The 25,393-nt window shown below is 41.1% G+C and overlaps 1 protein-coding gene across 3 annotated transcripts in view; it reads right to left on the bottom strand.

Annotated features, from left to right (window-relative positions):
* Positions 1 to 2,782: 2,782 nt before the first annotated feature.
* Positions 2,783 to 25,393, bottom strand: part of olfm2a (olfactomedin 2a) — a 50,263-nt gene continuing 27,652 nt past the window's right edge. For all 3 annotated transcript variants that reach the window (XM_034710575.1, XM_034710574.1, XM_034710576.1), the window contains exons 2-6: positions 17,549 to 17,698; positions 9,025 to 9,180; positions 6,983 to 7,202; positions 5,513 to 5,619; positions 2,783 to 3,766 (exon numbers count right to left, since the gene is read on the bottom strand). In XM_034710575.1, coding sequence (XP_034566466.1) covers positions 3,092 to 3,766; positions 5,513 to 5,619; positions 6,983 to 7,202; positions 9,025 to 9,180; positions 17,549 to 17,698 — 1,308 coding nt within the window. In that variant the 3' untranslated portion in view covers positions 2,783 to 3,091. The remainder of the gene's footprint in view (positions 3,767 to 5,512; positions 5,620 to 6,982; positions 7,203 to 9,024; positions 9,181 to 17,548; positions 17,699 to 25,393) is intronic.

Here is a 25,393-nt window from a genome sequence, read left to right as displayed (position 1 = left end):
TACCCGCAAACTCTGTGATTCCATGTTTAGCTGTCTCAAATAAATAGTGCTCAATCACAAAAAATGTTGTTACCTTTAGACTAGTCGGCTATAGTCAGAATTTAAACTTCTGTTTAAACAATGAGCAAATCTTTGAAAAAAACAGTGTTTACAATGCTTACAAGGACGCCTGGCGTGAGCTTCCAACTTCCAAAGACAAGGCAATCATGAATTCAGGAACTCAGGTGCGAACAATTCTATAGTTTGAGAGCATGACTTTGATACATGAGGCCCAGTGTCCACTTCTATCCACACGCAGTTGGATATTTCTGATTATCAAGCATTATTTTGGTCTTTGATGAATACAGCCATAAAAGGCTTCCATGGGAAACAACTTATTTAGACTTAATCAAATAACCGTGTTGAGCTTGCAGTAAACTGCTGACTGAGACACACACAGCAGGAGCTCAGATGAAAACACAGCTTTCAACAAGGCTGAAGTCTGTTGTACTGGACGGTTTTGCAGATAAAGCTCCACTCTGTGAGAATCTGACTCTTTAGAGATTTACACACAGTATGCACCAGCTCAGTGATTCATCGGTTTCAACCCTCTGTTTCTCTCCGGAGTTGATCTTGAGCAAAGAAGACACATTAAGGGCTGCAGACTGACAAGAAGGCCTTAACTGGAGATGATCCTCACTGACACAGATACGTTGATTCAATTTTTACATGGGGCCACAGAGGGATTTGATGCAGTACGTCAAGCCGACTATCTTAACTGTTACTATCCCGACACACACTAGCCCTTGACCTTAAGCATTAGCTGGCACAACAGGGTACTCAGTGGTACTTATAGAGCTAATTTTTGCCTCTCCAGTGCTGGAGGCAATTGTAACAATGCTGGCAGCAAACACTCAGAGTAATTGATTTTTTTTATGAAAAAGATTTGTCGACACAACTTCAGTTTCCCTTTCTGTTGTACTTGGTAATATTATTGCTCTCCTTTCTATTTTTCTCTCCGTAACAGTTTCTGCAAAATACACTTATTGAATGAGGAAACACAACAAGATACTCGACTGAGTAGGAGAGTGGCAATAACATTTCTCCTTTTATTGTAAATAAATGTGATTTTGTCGCAGCAAGTTCGAAAGGATGAAAAACACATCATTATTTCCTTTTAGTCACAAGTCTAAGAAGAGTTCATGAATGCCTAGATGTTCTGTGCACATTTCTCAAATGAGTGCGTCTTCTAGTCTGCTGACTTTATTACTCAGTATGTCGGATCATAGAATTTGCATTATTTGCATGCAGCCATTATTTCATACATGCTTGCTGGTTAGGGAATAGTTTGCTCTCTCTAAAGTAGTAGCAGGAAGTCAACGCATATCTCATTTTGTTTAGGCTGATTCGACAAAAGCTCCAGGACAGCATGATCCACTGTTTCCCAATCATATGTCAGCTCTTCATGCAAACACGTATTTTCTTAAGTAACTGATAACATCCACATCTATACTTTTGTGTAACTGCAGCTCTAATATGTTTGTTTTCCCTCTGCTGTGTAGTTTAAACTTTACTCTGTCTTCCTAACACTGTTTGATGCTCTGCATTGTCGTGTACTATATTGTGCTTTAAATGCCAGCCACTGCTGTGTATGAACTCATCGGGTTTCTCTTCAGCACCGCACTTTATTGATAGAAAGGTCATCCAGAATAAAAAAGGATCACCATGGTTACGCAGGGAAAGGAAAGTGGATCCTCCTTTTCTATTCTGTCTTCTGTTTGGAGCACAGTTCCTGCAAAGAATGGCTGCAGCCTACCTCGCCTTGTGAATGAAAGAACTGAAATGGGAGCACAGTGGGCTGCTGTCTGAAGAGGTGCTGCCTGTAAAGCAGAGAATGCCCATGCTGCTTCAGGATTCATTTTAATACATAATGAAAGATAGCGATCAAAGGTGTGTAAATTAAGACTTCTTTGTGAGTGGTATCCTGCTGTACGTCCTGTGTTTGAACATTTCTCTGCAGAGAGCACCTGTGTGGAGCCGTGTGAGACTAACAAGATTAAAGCAGATTGGAGCTTGTTGAGCAACAGCTTCTGTGACACCTCATTTCTCTACTCAAACATAAATACTCTTAAAATTCCTTTTACATTTCTCCTCGCCCTCCCTGTTTGTGCTTCTCAACCCTTCACACCACCACCACCTGTTCCTTATACCAAATGTTTTTTGCCTTCACTTTCAGTTCACCTTGTAAAATTTAATGCAAGCCACGGCTGTTGCAGTTCAATTTACCACTCCTTGAGTGTGTGTGAGGATGCTTTTTTCATAAGCAGTACCCTATGCCCGAGCTTGGCTGGAAAGAATCTGATGAAATGGTTCAAAGATATGGTCTAATGCAGCCCTTGAGATTGAATTGCCAGTATTCACACGCTGTCACCTCACTCTTTTATTATCCAGACTTTTGAGTTATAGCTACATGGCATCGTCGAGACAGATAGTTACTCGAGGCTTATTTCTTATGAAATTGCATTTAGATTTTTTTGTTGTGAAGAAAACGCACAAGTTTTGTTTACCTGTAAACCTTTCTTTACCCCCTTTGTTGTCATCAAGCAAGGACAAGCAAGATAAGAGACATCTTAAAAAGAAATGTTACACCTTTTCTTTCCTTTTACTGTAAGCAGCACTGACTTCAGGGGTGTTCACATCCAAGTCTGAAGATATTTTCTTGAAACTACAGGACATTTCTCCTTTGTTGTTCACCCCTCTAAAATACAGTATAGTTAAGATGTTAGAATAAAATCCAAAGTCATAAATGGTAAAGATTGATATTTTATTTATCATCACAAATAAAAAGAACCATGCTTACTCATCACAGAAAGAAAAAAAGAGAAGCGTTCAGTCCTTGTATCTTTACCGACGTTGCTGTCAGAGTGTTTTTTCAGAATGTGAATAATAGCACTCTATGAAGATTGAAATTGTTAAAAAATCCAAGCCTTTGCCCATAAACCAAAGCCCCCAACCCCACATCCCCCACAGTCTGTACCCACATCTACATATCTTATTTATCCCTCCCCAACCAATGATCACAGCATTATTTGAGTAAGTCCCTCTGAAGCTTTCAGTCCCCAGAAGTCTTAATAACCTGGAACAGTGTGACATTGTAGAGCACCTGGTGTCCGTTGTTCCATGTGTACAGGACCCTCTCCCTGGGGTTATAGTCCATCATGGAGATGTGGGAGTATTGATTGTGAAAGGGGATGTCTGTGTATTCATAGCTCGATGTGTTGGTGTAGTAGGCAAAGTAGATTTTGGCACCAGCCAGGTGGGAGTTGGTGACGTAAAGTGTGCCACAGATCATGAATGACTCTCCAGCACTGCGTTTGGGAAAACCTGTGTCCCAAGTTTGCAACACTTCCAGACTCTGTGGCTCCAGGCGACTGATGACAATGTTCCCAGCGTTGGGGATGGTGGTGTAAACGGCCCACAGGCCGTTCTCATCTGCCATAAGGTCGATGTCAGAGGAGCCGCCCCAGGAGTAGGGAAAGGTGTTGTTGTACCCGGCCCCACTCAGGCTGCGCTGTATCAGCACACTTCGAGAACGGAAGTGGTACTTGATGATGATGTTGCTCTGGTACTTGTTGTAGTACAGTGAGCCGTTGTAGACCACGTGACCAGTGCCTGCCCAGGGATGAGGCAGCAAGTGTTGCACAAAGTTCTGGCCTTTCATGAAATCATTCATTGTGCGGTACTCCAGGACACGGCGTCCTTTGAAGTAACCATCCATGGACCACACCTGTGTGGAGAGGAGAAATGAATCCACTTGTGAAGACGGGACTACTTTAAAACAAGACGTTTCAGTATAATATATATAATACAAAAAAATCTAGAGGTTATTGAAAACATCCTTGTGTTATACTTGACACACCACTCTGCGAGAGCACTTGGAGGAATGCTTTCTTGAAGCCTGTGGTGATGCCTTGAGCAAAGTAAGGATAATGTGTATACGTGTTGAAACACAGCTTGTTTAAGTGTGAGTGGATGCCCTCCTGTGTTTTGCATACTTGACTGTGTGTGCAGGACTATTGATCTTTCCCGCATGTGGGAATGAAGATGTTGCCTGCTCCTCGCAGTCAGCCACTGCTCTGCTCTCTGCCCTCTCCAGTCCACATTTACAGAAAATCAATTCATTTAGCAGCTCTATCTTTTTCCTCAAGCACTCTCAGCGGATCTCTCCACTGACATTGCCCCTCTCCGGCTGCATCCCCCATCTCATTCCTTCAGGGCTCCAGTTGAGGCACAGTTCAGCTTTTAATTGATTCGATTAAATTGCAGTTGGCTTAGATATTTATTTTGTCCTTAACATATCAAGTAGAGCTTTGCTAAGATGTAGCTTTCACCCCCCTGATGCACCACGAATCTTCTTTTTTTTCACCTCTCACTCTCCTCTCTGTCTCTCGCCTTCACCCTAGTCTAGAGCAGACACTTTTCTGTGATAACAAGCCCAGTGGGGGTAGAGGAAGGGTATGGGGGGAGTTTGGGGGGAGTGAGGTATAGCAGCTGAATTATGGAGCATTAGGCATTGTTTCTCCTATGCTTGCTAAATGACTCCCCAGAGTGAAGCAAGGAACAGGAGCTGAGCTAGGCCAAATCCTCTGCTGAGTTTTTTCTGTTTGGCTCCTCAGCGACAATGATGTTTCCCAAATATCATTTTCATGATTGGTGCAGGGGTTTATATGATATCCTTGATGTATCTGGCTATTAATACAAGCAGTGATTGATTTTAAGAGTCTACTGTTATATCAGCAAGTCTGGTGATTAAAGAGAAAGATCAGGGTATTCAATCACATAAATTGACCTTTTCTGTTGGCGATATATATTAGGTCTGTGTGGAGATAAAAACAGGCTATCATTTGCTTTCCTGTTAAAGCTCATCAGTGTCCATTCTCCCCAGCAGATGGTAGGGGACAAGGAACCACTCTCCAAATTGTCGGTCTCCATCACTTTTCCACAGCTCCTTTAGATTTTGTCCAGCATTGTGTCTTTCCCTTGCTTCTCACCATGTATCTCACATAAAACCATGTGCCATTTCAAATCAGCTGAGGCCATTACTGTATCATCTAGGTCCAGAACATCTTAACACACTTTTAGTAATTACCCAAGTGGTTTAGAAAACTTCAGCCCAAACAACTCATTCATTTCTCCATGATGATGAAGTGATTAATCAGCTTGAGTTGTAGTGACAGAGGAAGACAAGGAAGGGGATGCTATCCATCAGTGACTCAGTTTTGCATCCCTGTTGAATCTCTCTCTCTCTCTCTCTCTCTCTCTCTCTCTCTCTCTCTCTCTCTCTCTCTCTCTCTCTCTCTCTCTGGGAAAGCAGTCCATCAGTCACTGGAGTATCTCGACAGAATTGCTGCTAGGAATATTTTCTCCATTTAACACCTAACTTAGTTTGGATGTATATTGACAAAAACATATCGTTCTTATCCCCTGGAATTGTTGAATTACAAACCGTGAAGTAGAAACCGAGGGGACTTACTCTGCTGTCTAAGCTTGGGATCATGGTATCTGTCATCCAGAAGCCAAACCTCGACCCTGATGCACGCACTGTGATTGGATTACTTACACCGGTCAGCTTCCCACATCCTGTAAGTCAAAGAAGAGAATGTTAGACATCATAAAAAAATATATAGAGTTATGTAGGCATTTAGTAACTGTGGTTATGTATACACAAAATAAACATTTTCACAAAACAGCTCATGCTGACACGAGGATTTCCACCACGCTAGGTCCTGTGTCCAACTAAGGGTTTTTATTTCTGCACAGACTGTCAGCGTTGATGGCACTGTGATTAAGGTCTGAAATGAACTGCTTGTTATTATTATTACTTTTGATCAAGTGCTTTTTCATCCCTTTCAACACACTGTAGTCAAGATGTGGCGTCTTCCTGCTTTCTCCTGCTGCCATGATTGATAATAACACCACTGTGCATTTGAATGCAATATTTTCCTTTTAAAAACCTCCCAGATAACTCAGTTGGCAAATCCAAAGCAAAATGTACGGTGGTGTGAACAGAAGAAAAACACATCAAGTAATGCTACATAGTTTAGAAGATGAGTGATATTTATGTCAGAGGCATTATTTAATAGCATTATTCTAACATTACAACAGAATATATATTAAACACTAGCCAGTATCTGCTTTAGATTTGATATGCCGTCATTTAGAATGAGAAATATGTGTTATCGTTCAGGAAAGTGTTAATATTGCATCTACAGCAGCCACACTGACAAAACTACTTGCAGTGTCCGCAGACTTTATTTGTTTATTATTTTTATCAGCCTCTTGAGTACAGGTACTATCGGCACAATCGATAAATCTGTCTATAGTGTTAAATCAATATGGACTTGAATACTGTTCAGAAATGCAAAAAGACTAATTTTAAACCAGTGATTAAAAATTAAATCAATACTGATTATCTATTGAAATTTCGCAAATTATTTGGATTAAAAAAATTAAGTGTCTTTTAGATAATAATATTTATTCATTAGAAATTAAAGTTAAAAAAAAAAAATATATATATATATATAAAGGCCTCTAATTTTCCTGATGGATAACATTTACCTTATGAAAATTAGCATTCAATTTAATGATCTCTTCTGGTCAGCATATTGTACTTAGCACATTTGTAACAAATTCCTTTGCTATTTCTAATAACTTCGTCTCCTCTGTACTTTGTTCAATAAAGTCACTGGAACACATAACAGATTACCAATTACTTGTAGGCTAAAGAGTCACTATCTTTATCATTTAAGTCATCGAAAACTTGAAATCCTCAGTTAAAGCTAACGCATTGCACAAGAGTATTATCAGTTATTCATTCATACTTTTTTAGGCCCTTTTTCAATAACGCCTTGTTGTCCTAAATTTTTTAGTCTTCAATGATTTTGTTGAAAGGATCTCAAATCAAACACAATCACGCACCATCTCATTTGTATTAATTGTATACCTAGTTTCTGCATGCAGGAGTGAAGCCTGGTTTCCAGAAGCAGGACTCTCTGACGAAGCTCCTCATAGTCATAGGCCCCCATCTCTTCTTGGATGGCCATAAGCACCAAGGACAGATTCCTCACCTCCTCCCGAAGGCGAAGAATCATCTTGGCATCTGTCTTGTATTGTTCCAGTACTGGCAGCAGGGGGAGCAACTCAGTCACCTTGTTTTTCAATTCCTACAATAACCATGGCAGAGAAAGACATAAAATGGCAAATGGGCCGAAGAGGATAAAACCCTGGGAGGATATAAAACTTACACTGGTCAGAACAGTGTTTGAGTACAGAGGAGCGAGCCATTCAATCTCCAGTTGTTACTTCTGGTTTGTAGATAATCTCTCAATCAGGCGCTCATGTGGAGCTTGGTGCTGGTTCATCTGTTTGACATGTTAGAGACCAGATTTGTCATGACATTCAAAGTACCCTGCACTGAAGCGTTATTACTTTGATCTCTCTCTTAAATTTCTAGATTTTCTTGATTTTCTTTTACTGTCATTTTCTTGGATATTTTTTTTTAAATGTTCAATTCATTTTACTCTTTCCTCCATCAGAAGTTTCTTTTTCTTGAGGGATTAAAAAAGTTTTCTCAGTTGCAGTCTTTTTTGTCTGTATTGATCTGGCTGCTGCCCATTTGTTTCAATTGTGTTGGCTTCTTTGCATGATCTGTAAGTAGCAATCTATTTCTATTTACAGTCCTCTAAAAGGATTGGAAAACCTCTGTATTTGCACATTATTTTCAATTTGATCAAATGCAAGTCTGTTTACTGTCTAAAAGTTGAGTTGTTATCTTTAACCACAGTTAGGAGCATGGTACAGCTGGGCTGGGTGTAAACTTGTTCTGTGAGACATTCTTTTGTTTACAAGGGGAAAAGAACAATGTGTCCTTAGATTGGAGTACAGGGAGCAGCAGGAGAGCCAGGCTGCCTGCTTGGAAGTTAGAAAAGAGAAAAAGGTGTATCAATAAAGTGTAGCCACCACAGGAGGGGCTGTTTCCTTCGTGTTAAGGTTTATCGTAAATCTGGTGATGGAGCAGCTCTCAGCCCTGTGGCGCCACATCATAAATCTCATTTTCCCCTTTTCAAGCTGCGAAAATTCGGCCTCGTTAATCTCCCACGCTTTGCCATTGGCAACTTTGAGCTGCAAGCATTCATCAGGCAACCTGCCCTGGTCAGTCCTGCTTTTCTAAATACTTTTTTTCTCTTTATTGAATTGCAGATTTGCATTCAGAAAAGTCCTAGAATTTAATGCTCACTTTTCTGCAAATTTACGATGAGACGTTGAGGTTCAGATGATGAATTGGCTAATTTTCATAAACATCTTCCTCACCTCATATGGAGTTTCTTTCATAAAATACACTGAAAGCAAAACAGCTCTTCATGCTTGTCCTACTACTGAGACAACAACCCAGCTGTAAAGCACTCTTAAGTATTTATCAATGCATCTTTTAATCAAGCTATATTATGACCCATCTAATATCTGTGAGTGTGAGGAATGTGGAGAAAGTCGGGGCCAGACAGCTTGCTGACAGGAAGACAAAAAGGCCCACTGATAATGGCAGCTGAGCCTCAGCTTGTAGAGAGATAAGGAAGAGATAAATGTGAATATATGTGCCTGCTATCTAAGAGCAGTCACCAGAATGTTAAGTATATCTTTGAGTGAGGAGAGAGGGGAAATGATGTAGAACGAGAAAGACAGTAAAAGAAAAAAACATTCCTTTTCTGGCTCTTCTAGGTCCAGAGGTTTAATTATTCAGGAGCATGTGAGTTAGCACAATTCTTTGACCAAGATAGTTTTAGAATTCTGTTTGTCCACCTCAGCTGGAGCTGTTTATCAAAAGCCATACAAATTTTTATTGTCTGTGAACAGCCAAAGAGATTGCAATGCACTCTGGCAAAGTTTGTGAGCACACAGAGAGCAGAGCCTCATCTAATGGTATCTACATTCACCCACCAGTCATACACACTCTCACCACAGTACCAGAGGTGACAGACAGCAAATTACCTGAAAGCCCTTTGGATTGAGACTGCGGGGATTTTCCGAGGCCACCTTCAGCTTTCCATCCACCACTTTCATTAGACTCTCCGTGTTTCTCACGTACTGTAGATCTCTGTATGTCCGCAGGTCCAGCACCTCCATTGATTGGCTAATATTTTGAACCTGTCGCAAATGCACACACATATATATAAATATAAACACACATACAAAACTCCGGGGACATGCACACAAATAGTTCGCGGTAAATATCTGTTGTGCAAAGCGAGCTTAGCTGGCTAAGCTTAATTTGAGCCTGTCATGTCTGTATTGAAGCTGTCTCCCATTATTTGCTCTAAACTGTTAATTAGATGCTTAGGCTTTCACCCAGTATGAAGAAAAGACCGATAAGTGACAATTATAACAAACTTCAGGATGAACTGTGCTGCTTGGGCAATGCCTTTTAAAAAAATTATAGCCTTTAATAAATGTGGTATAAAAAATGCATAAAGAAAAGATTATATTGTATTAGGGTGGCTATTGTCTGTCAATCAAAAGGAACTGAGCACAAAATTGCTTCTTGTGGCATATGAATGGGATTATTTTTTTCTAGTGGGCATTTAGTGTAGCAGCTTCTTCCATTGGTGTGAATAGATGAATGGGACATGTAGTGTACAAGAGCTTTGAGTCAGAACAGTGCATCTAATTTCCTTGTCGTTTAAATGTCCTCCAACCAACTGATCTAAAGGTAAGAGAACTCTCAGAAAACAGTCAAAGTGGGGCACTGGTGGCCTAGCGGTCTAAGTGCCCCACATACAGAGGCTACATTCCTCATTGCAGAGGTTGCCAATTGGACTCCGAGTCAGGACCATTTGCTGCATGTCTTCCCCCACTCTCTACTCCCCACATTTCCTGTCCCTCTACAGCTATCCTATCAATAAAGGCAAAAATGCCCAAAAGTATAACTTAAATAAAAAAGGAAACAGTCAAAGTAAGCACAGTTTATTCAACATGGTGAAATTGGTTTGCCAAAGTGTGGCTACGTTAACAGTAGGGATGTACACAATTAATCAATAATCGATTAATTGATTGTTAAGACATTACTCAAAACAAGCATTTTTGTTCTCAATTTTCCGTACATGGAACAAACATGTGGTCTCATATTACACTCAGCTATCAAGGGGGCGTTTTTAGGTTTAAAGCATATTTCGATGTGAATCAGCTGTTAAAGGTATTGCTCACAGCGGAGACGCTCAGCTAGCGGCTGCGGCTGTGCTTCAGGTCTGCCAACAACAACACGGACACAAAGGTTGACAACTTTAAACAGGACATTTCCCCACCTTTGAATACAAAGCCAACAGACTGTTGGGAATTGCTAGTACACTATGTTTGCAGACGAGCAATGTCAGAGCCGTCTGAGCTTTTCTGCTGCTGGACTGATTATGACCCAGTTGCGCCCCTGGCTGACACCTGACCGAATACACAAGTTTATTTTCTCAATAAGAGCGAGTAGGCAGAAAAAAGAACAACGAAGAGAGAGCTGCTGCAACAAGCAGCCACTCGAGCGTCTTGTTTTTGACATAAGTATAATAATGTTTTTTTTTATTGATCAATCGATAATTGATCGTTAACATTTCCAAAAATGTATCATGGAAAATACTTAAAATGTACATCTCTAGTTAACAGATCTAGCAAAACCAGCCTTTGGTCCTTCTTGCAGGCTAATGTCCATAGGCCTAATCTGGTTATGCATTGCTCTAGTCAAGTGTTTACCAGTTCAGCCAAACACAGGATACATACAACTTTATCTCCATTCTCTAGATCAATAAACTGCCAAACAACTCAACACTATGACATGCCATCCATCATCTGTGCTTTTTTACACAAGGGTAGTAGATCATTATAGCATTATGGCTGTGGCATCAAACTGGAGCTACAGCCCCAGCTAATGGCTACAGGCTGCGCTACAGCTGACACAACTATGTCCAGCATTTGTAGGGATACAATTATTAAAACAAGAATGTTTTGTCAAATAGGGCACTGGGTTAGCTTGTTTACTGGAGCATGTACCCCAGGTACGATTTTGATCGTCGACAACTAGTCGACTAGTTGACTAATCTTGGCAGCCCTATTGTGCTGGTTACGGGATTGCCTTTCCCCGCAGTGTTTGGTACATGTTGTCCCCCTCTTTTCCCCCACCTTTCCGGTCCCTCTCTCCCAGGCTATCATTTCTTATAAAGGCAGAAAAGCCATAAATAATAATCTTAAAAAAACAAAAAATCTGTTAACAACTGATTCTAGTAGCAAGGATAACAACGTTTGCTTGTTTAGCCAGCTGAAGTAGACATCCCTTGTCAGATTATCAACAAGCACAATATAAGAACATAACATTTGTAGTCCATTTATATCATAAATAAACAGAAACCGGAGAGGTGTTGTTGAAATGCAAAAGCGAAGAATAAAAGGGAAACAAGGGGGAAGAGTAACTAAAGCAAGGGTGTGAAGATTTTTAAATAACAACACAGAAAATTATCAGGATGTTGCATAAAAACATAATATATTACAAATTATATAAAAGAGTCAACAAGGTCAAGCTAGGATATTAATATCCTATGCACAGAAGGGTAGTAGGCGATAAGTATCACAATGAAAGTGAGCACAAATTGTCAGAACATTCAAACAATAAAGCAAAGAATACATCTCATGAGAAGCAAACATGTCAAGTAGGTGTTTATTGAATCTCAGCTCTCGGGGGAGTCAGGTCGGCACTATGTTTAATTTGTACGAGGTACTCAGCTTGCTCACTCTTTGACAGCCCACTCTGTAGCTGCATAACCAGCCTACTGTTTCATACACCCACTCATCTCCTGCACATCGCCCTGAATTGGCCAGAAATCTTCTGAACATTGACAAATGTTGCACGGCTGTTGGGGCATTCAGGAGCCTCACGTGTGCATATGTCCGATCACCCACACAAATACAAGCTCGCCCACACAGGCATGAGCCACTGACACTCCACAAAGTTATTTATTCATATCACTTCTAACAAAACAAAAACAGTCCGAACTCTCATAGGTCACAGTTTGGCATTGAGTCTGTTTTGTACCAAATGCCTTGCTTGCCTACTCTTTGACAGCCCACTCAATTACTTTGTGTCCAAGCCTACTGTTTTGTACGCCCAGCTCTTCTCCCACATGCTTCGTGAACTTGCCAGGAAATGTTTGGTCAGAGAATGTTTTCTACACCAATTAAATCGAGTTTGACAGCAGTGCATATGGAACAGTTGAAGGAAGGTGTTGCAGTGAACTCTTCCACCAGCCTGGAGTCGAAACAGATGCAGGTTCCTCCCCCTCCTGCTAAGCTGTTATGTCAGTCTGGAATCTCTAAATTCTCTGAACCATGATAACTAATATATATATAAAAAAATGGCTCTCATACTGTCTTCTGGCCTTGTCAGATGCTCCCCACCATCACACTTCCAAGAATCCAGTCAGTCACAGGTGTGTCTGCCTCATGTCCACTGTAATGACTCACTCTGTACCAAATACTCAAGTGTGTTTGTGTGTTTCAGCGCCCGACTGTGCCCTCCCGTCTCATTTTATCCCTTCTCTCCTCAGACACTCAGGTAGAGAGGTCAAAAGGAGATGAGGTGTTCAAAGTCTATGCCGACAGTTTTCTTACACCATCATCCTTCAGAGTAAGCTCTGCTATGAATGGATTTTTGCCTGTGTTTGTGAGGCCTAAGCACAATGATACTCTACATTCTCTGAACAGAGGGCATTTTAGACATTGTTAGTGTCACCTTGGCTTTCTCTGTCAGAGCGAGCCCTTGTGTCTCTGGCTTGCTTAAAATGTTTCCCCACGTTCTGGGTTCAAATTAGGATGCCTTAGCGGGTGTGCTACTATTATGTGAGCAAACACACAGACCAAAACATCTTCTTTTAACTTGTGTGCGGCTAAAACCTTAATAACCCCAACTGTCCTCATTAGGCTGAGCTGTGGACTGAATTTGATTGGAACACTGACAACTTGTGTCTTACAAGCATTGCACAGGTACAGAGTGTAAACAATGATAAAAGCAATACAATGCAACAAAAATAATTGCAGCCTTAAAAAATGAGAGTTGATATCTACATCTGTCTGACATAGACTCAGCACCAACAAATACACAATGATGTCAATGTGCAGTTGCAGTGCCATATATATTATTTGTCATTGTTCACTGTAACCATTAAACAAATGTTTTTATATGTCAAGTTGCACCATCACCAATTACTTTTTTATTTTTGTCAATGTGTCCTGTCACTATAAATTCTCATCCATGTCGAACTAATCCTCACTCACATGCTTTCACTGGACTATCATTATTCTCATTTTTTTCATTCAGCTCTTTTTCAGCGGTTGGAGGCAGTATTGATTTTGGCAGCTATTTTAGATTTAGTCCAAGTTTTAGACTTTAGACTAATGCTTATTAGTTTTGGTTGCAAGTGAATCCTTTTTGCCCTTTTATAGTTTAGTCCAGTCTTCTCCAATGAAAAACTCAAAACATATAAGTCTAGTTTTGGTCAATAAAAACTCAAGTCAGTGGAAAAAATGATCTCTCTTTAAACTCATCCAGTTAGCAGATCACATACTGGTATCAAGGTTGTATCAAGTGTTTAAATCTGCAACATTACACTCTTAAAACCCTCTAACTTGTGTAATATCTTAGTTGAATAATTTAGCCTAGACTCTCCAATGTAATGCTGCAGTGCTGTCTCTGCTGATCTATTAAGAGTAAGGAAAGTGCATTACACACAGATAAAAGTGGTAATATAAAAGGATGCTTCCAACTCCAAGTCAAGAAAAAAGACATCACTCTTTTAGTTATCTGGTTTCAAATACAGATTATATGAACACACAATGCAAGGATTGCACTTTGACAACAATCCCTAAATGTACATGCAGTGACAGGCACGCTGTGAACTGCATCGTCACCTTTGATAAATTGATCGCAGCATAAGTTAAGACCTACCAAGAAGTTAAGCTCGGACTGCAGAACATCAGCTGCTCTTAATGCCAGTCCCTATCAGCTGACAGCTCAGCTGATTACATCTACTGTACACATCCATATAGCAAATAGCAAAATTGGCATTCTATTTAAACTGCTTTAGCCTGCCTTCTCTTGCTGCTTCCTCTGCAACCCACCTCCAACCTAGCACCTCTTATGCTGTACCTGATTTTACAAGTGTAATATTGATACCTGCTCTATTCTGTATCCCAGGGGGTCTTTGCTACTGCTGCTCTCCCCAGCACATGAAAGAGAGGAAAGGTGTGCTCTCTCCACTTCAGGCTTTGACATTCCACATAAGCACGTGGGAGGGCAGGGAGTTACCAGAACAGAGCCATACAGCCAAATATTGATAATTATTTGAATTAATGAAATAAGAGTTGATCAAAACTTTGAGACGTCTTACTAAATATATTATCTAATACATCACCAAACTAGGATAAATCTAGCTGTAGGCAAGGAGCTATTAACAGTAATAGCAGCAAAAAACAGCAAGCGTCAAATATCAAATGTGGTGTCATCCAGTAGCTGGTCGTGGCTTTGTCACTAACACACACCGGGGGGGAAATTATAATGATTCACGAGTTTGAATATCCGGCCGTCCACCACTTACATTTTTGTCCTGTCATCGTCTTGTCTTCATATCGTTAAAAAAAAACAAACAGCTTGTCAGAATTTTTATTAGCAGTGGTATATTTTTAGCTTGTCATTGTCGTTAACGAAATTACCAGTGATTTTAGGACAGTTTTTTTGCTGGAATTAAGTTATCTTCAATCAGATTGCATAACCAGTAATAGGAAGGGAGGGTTGTAACAAAAATCCTCATTAAAGCTCCTGTGTGGAAATTTCTGTTTCTGTTGATTTTGACGCCTGTGGTCAAAGCAAACTTTGCAGATATTCTCTTGTACATGAGTAGTAAATGTTTATTGATAAAAAATCTCTCCCTGCTCTCTCTTACTATTCAGATGTACCCCTCATTGAGACTCCTTGCAATGGAACATCATGTAGTCACTTGGTCTGATACCTACCCACTACCAACAGTTTCATTAAAAACATTAAAAATAACTTGACAGAGATGGTCATGTTTGCTTTTTAGGATATAAAGAAACATCAGTATTATTTTCTGTCTGTTCCATAAACAGCTAAAAAAAAAAGCTCACTTTAGCTTTACCTGATTGGTGAATGCTGATGATGTGGTTACAGGTCTTACAGTGTATATGTGTTGGGAACTACAAGAAACAGCGAATGACACATTTACACCTCCAGAAAAAGAAACTGATCACACTTCATTTCTATATCATAAACATGCCAAACCTTTCAAAAATAGATTTACACATCAAAATACAGTATATGACAGCTCCTACAAAGACATGCAGTACATATTTACATTCCTGCAAATACTGTATCTCAGTGAACGTAACCACTTTCTCTGAAAAGCTTTGAGAATACGCTTGCTCTGCTGGAATTCTTCTTTAAAGTGTGTATCAGTGTGGATTTTGTCTGTGTGAATGTGTGCTTGAAAGAGCAGCAGACAGAGACTGTCAGGGGAAAAGGCAAGCTTCAATGAGAATGAATACAATATGTGAATTCAGGTGTCTCATTGATCCACCAGGACCTCAGAGCCTATTCAGCATCTCAATTTACCACCACCTCTCCTCACTAGACCGCATCAATGTCAGCCCTCCTGTCTCACCCACTTTATTCTGTATCTCTGCTCCCAGGCTTTCACTTTCTTCTGTGGAACCGTACATATAAACTAATATGCTAGTTTTGAGTGTCCACGAGCTGCCATGGCTCATTAAGCAACAAAATCTTTAAAGCACTATTTGTTCATTTTCTTAGTTCAGTGTTGAACAAGTAGATAAGAGTGTAAGTTCAGATGCACTGCCTGAAAATCACCAATCAATGCTGATGCATATGTGAGTCAAGATCAGCTGTGGACCACTTGTGTGTAGAGGTCTTCTCTTGCCTGTAGTTTCACCTCTGATCTGTGTGTGTGTGTGTGTGTGTGTGTGTGTGTGTGTGTGTGTGTGTGTGTGTGTGTGTGTGTGTGTGTGTGTGTGTTCATGCACAAGACACCAGCAGGAAATTACATTTGCATACTCTGCAGTGCACTGTAGGTCAATAACACTTTACTGGGTGTATATAACACATAGATTTATTGTCTGCTTGCTGAAACAGTGTTTGCTTGCTTTTCTCTATGTCTACTTCAAGGGTTTGTGTTTGTACATGTTTTTGTATTACTTTAATTTATTTGCCTGTCATATGTGACACGAGTTGGCTCATAAAGAGTGTTGACTGTTTTTTGCTCACAGAGAAATAAAGAATGAGCACAGGTCTGAGAAAACTCAGTGTGTGCAAAATTTACGGTGCCAGGATACACACAAAGCACTGCCTGTCTTCAAGGATTTTTCAAACTAATTTGAATTCAATTGATTTTTATTGACAAATTAAATACTGTATGATATGCTACATGCACAAAACTCCTGAAAACTTTCCAATGTCACTTGGGATTTTTTTGCCAGTAAAAATTCAAAAAAAATCACAACAAGGATGTAAGAGTAATGACACTAATGCAACAGGTTTGAACCAAAGAGAGCGCCAGGTAGCAGGATGAATATAACAACTCAGTAAAGATGTCTGTTTGTCACCATTTCCCCTCATTGACAGGGAACACTTCAAACATGTGAAAAGCAACTTTGTAAAATTATATTTTAACTTTAAGATAACACAAATCTCAATATGTTCTTTTTGTAGTCAAGCTAATTTAGAGTTAACTTGTCTTTTGCAGATGGTTGGCAGCGATCAACCATGGAACCTTCTGCCATTGTAACAGCACTGATCTGCGTTTGGAAACCTACAGACTACTAAGGGTGAGCATCCTGCTCATATTCAGTATTCAAATTAAAGTGCACCACAGGAGGACAGCTTTATGAGAACATTAAAGGTGGTCTTGCTGCTCTGACTGACAGTCATCACCTGAGCAACAGTTGACATATTGTTGTTCACTGCCCTCTCCTCCTGTTCATACGGTTGTTGGCCCAACTTCAACCATTAAAACTAGATTTATGTTATCTGGTAATTGTGGGATTGCATAGTTTACAGCCTGTCATGCTAAAAGGCTTCAAACACCAGGAGTGAGCTGCCACTGTGGCTTCCTGCTTCAAATTTGTACAATATCATTGTTCATTGCAGTGTTGCCTGTTATGCTAAGGACATTTATTCTATTAATGCAACCAGTCCTTATTTAAGCAGCTTTGATACTCAAAAAATACAAGTTTGAATAGTAAAAGCTACTGTCTTGAGTTTGATATCACCCTCATCTACATGTCTGATCAACTGTTGGCGAAAAGAAGTAAGACTGGTAACTTCAGCAGCCTGCATTTGACAGACGAAGCCAGACACGGGCGCAGTGCAGCGTGACTGTTTGTTTGTGTGTCTGCGTGGGCTACAGTCGTGTCTCAGAGTGAGTGAGTGAGTGAGTGTGTTATTGACAGCTGTCACCTTCTCCATGAGCTGGCGGAGCTGCCTGCTGCGTGGGTCGCGGTTACACATGTTCTGGGCTGGTGCGACCACGGTACAGATACATTTCCCATCTGCGTCCTGTGCCGAGCTGTAGATCTGCCAGCCCTCCTCCGGGCTCGGGTACAGGGCCTGCAGAAACACAGACATATATAACTTAGACCAGGAGAAGAAACTGGGTGCTTCTGTCGTCTGTTGTTTATCGGTGTTGCTACCGAGCAGGATTTTCACAGTGCATGAGGGCAGAAAAGTTTAATCTGCCAGCATGTATCAACGGTTATCTTGGAAGTGTTCAACCTTATATAAAACATTTTCAAAATAGTAAATGTATCCAGTGCTTGACAGTGTTGATGAAAGTGTTCGGAGGAAAAAAGTAGTCTTTAATGCATTCCATATCATGATTAGCTGTGCCCATTCTGACACCATAATTTATCTCAGTTATAATTTCTGAGTTATAATGGAATTCTCTTTCTCTCTTGAAAGCTTGTCAAACGTTACTCTCCCCCAAAACAATTAATCGCAATTGATCCTACAAACTACTCAAAAACATTCACAGTTCCATTTCAGTATCAGCTGGAGAGCTACAAAAAGAGAGAAAGCAAACCCCTAGCTTAACAGAAGTGAAGCTCACATCAGTAAAGACAGAGAAAATGAGTTAAAGAGATTGAGGATAGGAGGATAGGAAGAGTCAGGGGGAGAAAATGAGCAGAAATGAGAGCAGATTAAGATAAGACAAGATCACTGGTGGGAAATAGACAAAGGGCTGAAAAACACGACAGAGATAGAGTTAGATCTTGATGGAAGATGAAGAAAGACAAAGACAAATGGGAGGGAAGTGGGGATTTCAAAGAAAAGGGGAAGAAGGAGGGATCAGGCCAGGCTGTGTGAAAGCAGAGCATCTAATAAGTTTGGACACAGAGAGGAAATGGAGCTGTTCGGGATCGATAATGCGGCCCGTTACCAGTGGAGGAGGGGTGAGTCTGAAAGGGTGGATGTCTCTCTCTGACTAATCCAATCAAAAGTAGTGCTGTGTGCTTGCAAGAACACGCGCATGTACACAGTTTTAAAGGCCTGGCTTGGACAATCCGTTCATTCACAATATCTACACACACTCAGATATGAAGCATAATGTAATGAGAAAAGGAGCAGCTATTTTAGTGATAGAATTAAAGAGCCATCCACGTAAGGGGAGGGAAAAAGACAGGGTATAAAATGTTGCTTCTCTGCTCTCCTGCTCAGTGTTTTGCTTCTCGTCTTCATGGGCCGGGGGATCAGATTAAAATGTCTTTGGGGACGGGGGGACTGTGTGATTGGAGTGTAAAGAAGCAGCCACCCTGCAAGCCAATGTGCTCACTGTCACATCTTGTCACTCCTCCTAGCCCCCTGGTACTCCAACCCCCCCTCTTTCTCTCCTCTCCCGCTCTCTGCCTCTCTGCCTCCCTCCTGCCTCCCTCACACTCCCAGAATGAATGAATTTTAAATCTCTCTGGCTCCAAATGAACTGTGGCAAACAGACAATAGCTCCGTGAGCTGCACTTAAATATACTGTGAGATCAACTGCACAGTAAGCAGCTATTATACATCACATTGTTCTCGTATTTATGTTTCAGTATAATCAAAGTGTTTTAAATTGGCTCCTGCACTTTCAAAATTAATACATCTAAATGTAATTAAACTTAGTCAGGAGTAATATTCTATTCTCATTTTGTATTCAGGGAATATTACACACATACATTAGAAATACTTCAGTATGACCAAATGTCCTCTGTGCACATGAATGACTCACTGTGGACCTCACTGGCTCATTGGCTCAATTATCATTCCACTATTCTTAATATTGATGCAAATTTGTGAGTCAGTGGGCAGCCTCCTGCAGAGGCCTGCAAAGCTTTCGCAGTCAGCATCTTCTTATCATTAGTTTACTTCTTTGAGGAAATCCAGCGTCGAAGGGGTTTGAGTTGGAGGTGGAAGACGGAGGTCCACAGAGGCCAGAGTTGAAGCTAAGAAGAAACAAAAGAGATGATCTCTACAGCAAGACCTCCTTCAGTTTCTTTCAACTCCATCTGACTGTCTGCTTCATCGTGCCAACGCCTGAGGGGAGATTCTTTTCTTCTGTCTGCTTCTCTTTCTGCGTCTCACTCACTGTCAGGGCTGTAGCATGTCTGTGTGAGAGCTCGAGTGGTTAAATATGTCTGTGATCCCCCCTCTGCATCTGTACATGCAATATCTGCTGAACAGCATGCAAGAACACAAAGAATGTATGGTTATACGCTGTACATAAATTCAATCCTATTTTAATAATGCATTTAATTTTACATGCTGTGCAGTTGCACACTCCCCAAGAGGGTTTTATCGGATTTACGGGTATGTGTATGATAGTGATTGTTATTCCACAGTATGGTACATCGGCTTCTCATTTCAGCTGATATCCTGTCGTGTTAACAGGTGCAGGTTAGCTTGCCTGAAAAAGCACAATCCACTTAAGTTTCTCACTCTGAGGCTATGCACAGCCTCCTGCCTTCAATAAAATTACCTCATATCCATATATGTGTGGGCTGTCTGCCCACGCACCAGATATTCACTTTTGGTTAAAAAAGATTCCTGCGATGGGTGCAGAAGTGTGCATCAATATTTTATAACTGCTATCAGCTTGAGAGCGAGCCACAGTTGGTCGTTGCACTCTTTCATTTGGGTTAGTGTCATAAGTCAGCAAGGTAATATTGGAGGTGTGTCAAAGAAATTATCATAATACCTTCTTCATTATACAACATGTTTTAACTCATGCTGTGCTCCTTGTGTGCTCTTTCCAAGCCAGGGATTCTCACAGCAACATATCTTCTCCCTTCTTCATTAATGTTTCATAAATGCTGGGCTGAAATTAAGAGCTTATTTGAATCAGTTCCAATTTCATTACCACCCTCCTATCCATTCTGCGCTAACTTCCCCATTTTCACAGCAGTAACAGGCACTATAGGGAGCAGGAGGGAAGTGGATTTCTCTAATGCTAATTTTTTGTCCCTATACCTACACTTTTTGTGCCTGAGTGATCGCACAGACATCCACATATCAGCGCTCATAAACAACCCATCTCTCGGGTGCAAGAGGTAAACTTGAATGTGTTTTTGAATTTTGTCTTATTTATGTAAACAGAATTCAGCCTCTTCTCTGCAGTGAAGTGTGGGTCATTGACATTGGGTCATTTAACATGGTGCTACACCATGCGGCCAAAAGACATTTCATTAGTGCAGGGAAAATAAAACCCCCAGTAACAAATGTTTCAGAATACTATGCAGAATGAAATTAACAGAAAGTATTTGCATATTGAAAGCAGGTCCAGAGTGATTAAACAACCTGTGCTATCTGCACCATGTGATCAGTGACAGCTAGCTGGGAGCACTTCAGGTTTGAGATAATCCTCCCCTCCCAGAGAGACTATGGCTTCAAGTGAGACAAGGTTTACTGTTGACTCCTCCAGAAATTCAACCATTAGATGTGAAGGATGAAATAGAATATGTAAGTGCCAGATTCAAAGCTGTCACAGTCATGGCTGCCGTGCTAAAGCCCATTAAGAAAGAAGACAGCAGCAATGAAAACAACAGAGAACCACAGAGAGCAAGAGAGATGAAAAATCAATTGAGCTTGCATGTTAAAACGAAAATTGCTCTTTTAAGATTTCTGGCTTGCCTCTTTTGCATTACCCTAGGGTTCCCTCTGCTCCCATGACATCACATGCAACAGCTTGGTCCTATGAAGTCCCACCATCTCTTACTGGCTTGTCTTCCTACTACAACCTCCCACCGTCCCATTTAAAAAATGCATAAAGTGGGAGTTCATGATGCACTGATTGGCAGAAAAGAGAGAGTTGTGGTTTGAGAAAAGGCTGACAGGGAAAGAGTAATGGCTCTTATTTCCTCTAGCTTAGTTCAAATAGTGCACAGTCACAATACTGAATGACAACTTGAGTTAAAACCTGCTGAGAGGGTTGAAGAGGAGATGAGATGGGAAGGTGTGGACATTGCTAAGCTAAAAAGTAGCAAAAAGAAAATGCTATTCCAACTTCACTCCTCGTCTACTAAATGCTGCACAGCATTACCCCAATTTTTGTGAGTTTCATCAGATTTTTCCAGTCAATACAAAGTTTGGATGATACATTTTTAGTTTATTGGACACCAGACTCCCCATATCGATGTCATGAGTCTCATGTTTTACCTGTCAGACACAAATGTATCAAAGATTTCATAAGCGTCAAAGGTCAGCCAAACTTTGAAACATATCCAGACTTCTATACTATCTATCAATCAATCAATCAATCAATCTTTATTTGTATAGCGCCAAATCACAACAAACGTTATCTCAAGACGCTTTTACAAACATAGGAGGTCTAGACCACACTATGTCAAATTATGAGACCCAACTTCAAGACAGGGTAAGACTCAGTCTGACCCCACCTTAATCCATCATGAGCATTGCACATCGCAGTATTTAGCTAGTTACAGTGGTGAGGAAAAACTTCCTTTTAACAGGCAGAAACCTCAGGCAGAACCAGACTCATGTTAGACAGCCATCATGCCTCGACCGAGTTGGGTCTGGAAAGACAGATAGAGGGGAGTAAGAGAGAGAAGTGATAGTGATGAGACGAGTCGTAGAAGCTGTTGCCGCTGGAGTCCAGCACGTCCGTATCAGCTGGAGTCCAGATCGTCCACAGCAGGAGGACGTCTACGGCAGCTCAGAGGAATCTACGAGACAATGGAGCTCAGGGACTCCAGAAAGGTCTATGGTTAGTAACTTTAATGGGACAGGCAGAGTTAAAGTAAGTGATGAGGGGGTTGGGGGGAAGGGGTTGAGCTAGGATCCCAGTGTGTCAGTGTGCCAGTTTCCCCGGCAGTCTAGGCCTATAGCAGCATGACAAAAGCTGGTCCAAGCCTGATCCAGCTCTAACTATAAGCTTTGTCAAAAAGGAAAGTTTTAAGCCTACTTTTAAAAGTGGAGAGGGTGTCTGCCTCCCGGACCCTGACTGGTAGATGATTCCAAAGGAGAGGGGCCTGATAACTGAAGGTTCTACCTCCCACACTACTTTTAGAGATTTTAGGTACAACTAGCAAGCCTGCATGTTGGGAGCGTAGAGTTCTAGAGGGGTAATAGGGCACTATGAGCTCTTTAAGATACAAGGGTGCCTGATTTTTAAGGGCTTTGTAGGTTAAAAGAAGGATTTTAAATTCTATTCTACATTTTATTGGGAGCCAGTGTAGAGAAGCTAGCACTGGAGAAATGTGCTCCCTCTTCCTAGTTTTAGTCAATACTCGAGCTACGGCGTTTTGAACTAGCTGAAGAATCTTTAGAGACTTATTGGGGCAGCCTGATAAGAGGGAGTTACAGTAATCTAACCTGGAGGTAAAAAATGCATGGACTAGTTTTTCTGCGTCGCTCTGAGATAGGAAGTGTCTAATTTTATAAATATTGCGCAAGTGAAAATAGGCTGACCTTGAGATTTGCTGAATTTGGGAGTTGAAGGATAAATCTTGATCAAATAGGACTCCTAGATTCCTAGCCGAGGTGCTGGATGCCAGACTAATGCCGTCTAAGGTACTTATATTATTAGAAAAGGTCTCTCTGAGGTGTTTGGGGCCAATAACAATCACTTCAGTTTTTCCTGAGTTTAGCAGTAAGAAATTTCTGGTCATCCAGGTCTTTATGTCTTTTAGACAAGCAACTAATTTAGATAACTGATTGGTTTCTTCTGGCTTCACTGATCTATACTTTCTTTGTGTTTCCAGTGATGTCACCATTTCTTTGAAACATTTCAGGTATTCCGAGAAAGGATTTGAGCAGTTGAGAAAGAGGCTGAGCTAAAGAAAGTGAGAGAGTTTCAGATGAACACAGATTATTAGTGGAAATATTCAGTATTTTTTCGTTTAATCACCAGATCCACTTGTTTTGACAAGGATGAGACCTCAGAGGACAATAAGCCTTGTGATAAAAACCTTGGGTCGATTGAGGACTCACTTTATAAAGTGTACAGCCTGCCTTCCTGTCACTCCTGCATATTTCATATAAAATGAGACATCTGAAACACAAATGTGAACAGATGGGATGGAGCCTGAGGCCAGACAAATAATTCTGATTGTCATCTTAAAGCTCCCAGATGTTTATAATATGAGTATTTATAGTTTCAGGACAACCATGATGAAAGCAATCAAACCATGAGCCATTACCAGAGTGCTGCCTCACTCTTTCATTGTTCATGATTAACAAAGTTGGAAGCGATCGTCCAAATTAGACATTGGAGGCTCCGGGTATCACTGTCGAGAGTAGCAGGATGAACTTCCTCTGGCGTTTCATTACACCGACCCTGGAGCTGGCTTGCTGCTGTAAAGCCAGAGCTAAATGAGATCATAAATCCACAACTCCCAACTTTATGAGCATGACGGGAAGTCTATTATAACTTTCATAAGCAGCAGGCAGAAGGGGCAAACGGGCGGAAGCCGGCACAGGTTCTCGTGAGATAGGGAAGAGAGCTGACCGCTGGCTAGACTGTGAACTGAACTGCCATCACATCTGAGACGCTGCATCACCACAGAGGACGGAGAGTGCAAGAACAGAGAAACTGAGATAGAGATGTGAAGAGAGTGTGTAAGAAACATTTTGAAAATGAAGGGGACGTCAAGGTGAGACAGTCAGAGAGTAAGTATAACAAAGTAAAAGGTAGTACTGATAGAATCTATCTATTTCCTCTGCTTCCATCTGCAATGCCAACTTTGTTTATCACAGTTTTACAGTCTCTCTCTCTCTCTCTCTCTGTCAGTGTTTTGTGCCAGGCTTTAAATTCTCTCTCTCTCTACTTGTCCTCAGCAAAGCAGCAACATCTGTCCCTGCTACATTGAGCTGAGTTCTATCTATACCATCGCCAAACAATCAGATCTCATTTTTCAAATTTACAGTATATTGCTGTAATGACCTACACACAAACAAACATGCACTACACGCCTGCTGTACAAATGAACATTCACTCAATCCTCAATGCACAGGCAAGCTGCTGCCCTTCAAAATAAAACTCAATGAGGACTCCTGCTGAAGTCCCTGGTCTCCCCTCCACCCAAAGAAAAGCGATTACCACAATCAGTGCTGCATGGTTGCCAGTCAATAATATGAGTCATAAACTCATCATGCCCCTTTCCCTGCTGCCTCCTTTCCCTCCCTGCTGACTCTCCATCACTCCTGTGACTGCCACCCCTCCTGTGCGCAGTCCTGTTCACTTTCCAACTGCAGCTCAGTCAATCTAATCCAGATCACACTTGAATGACAGCAGGGGTAGGATGATGCTTCAAGGGGTCTCACTTACAGATTCTTGGGCTGCTGAAAGAAAATGACTCTAAACTTTGCTGAGCACGTACAAGTGAGCACCCACAACTTTAACCCGTTTTGTTGGAGAAGGCTGCAAGCACCGCTCTACGTGCCCCAGTGAAGCCGCATTTGGCATCTGCTCTAGTGTTACATGGGTAGAAGACAGTTTCATTGTGGTTAATGTTTAGTAGAGGAGGGAGACAAGAGTGGCAGGGTGGCTAACGTGAGAACACACTGCATAAACTGTGAGAACACAGTCAGTGCTGCATCAAAGGAAAATATGGATTGCAGAGGTGTGTGAATAAGATCTTCAGATCGCTTTTGAAAGACAAAGCAATGATTCAGTTAAAGTTCAGCTGGTTGGAAATTGCACTGTCATCATGGCAAATGAACCATGTCAGAAGCCCGATTACCAGCCCATAGAGTTTGGGATCAATACTGCTTTGTACACAGGCTATCGCATAATTAGTTAATGTATCAGAACAA

This window comes from Notolabrus celidotus, chromosome 20, assembly GCF_009762535.1.
Source record: "Notolabrus celidotus isolate fNotCel1 chromosome 20, fNotCel1.pri, whole genome shotgun sequence".
Lineage (NCBI taxonomy): Eukaryota > Metazoa > Chordata > Actinopteri > Labriformes > Labridae > Notolabrus > Notolabrus celidotus.
This window is presented reverse-complemented; position numbering and strand designations above follow the sequence as displayed.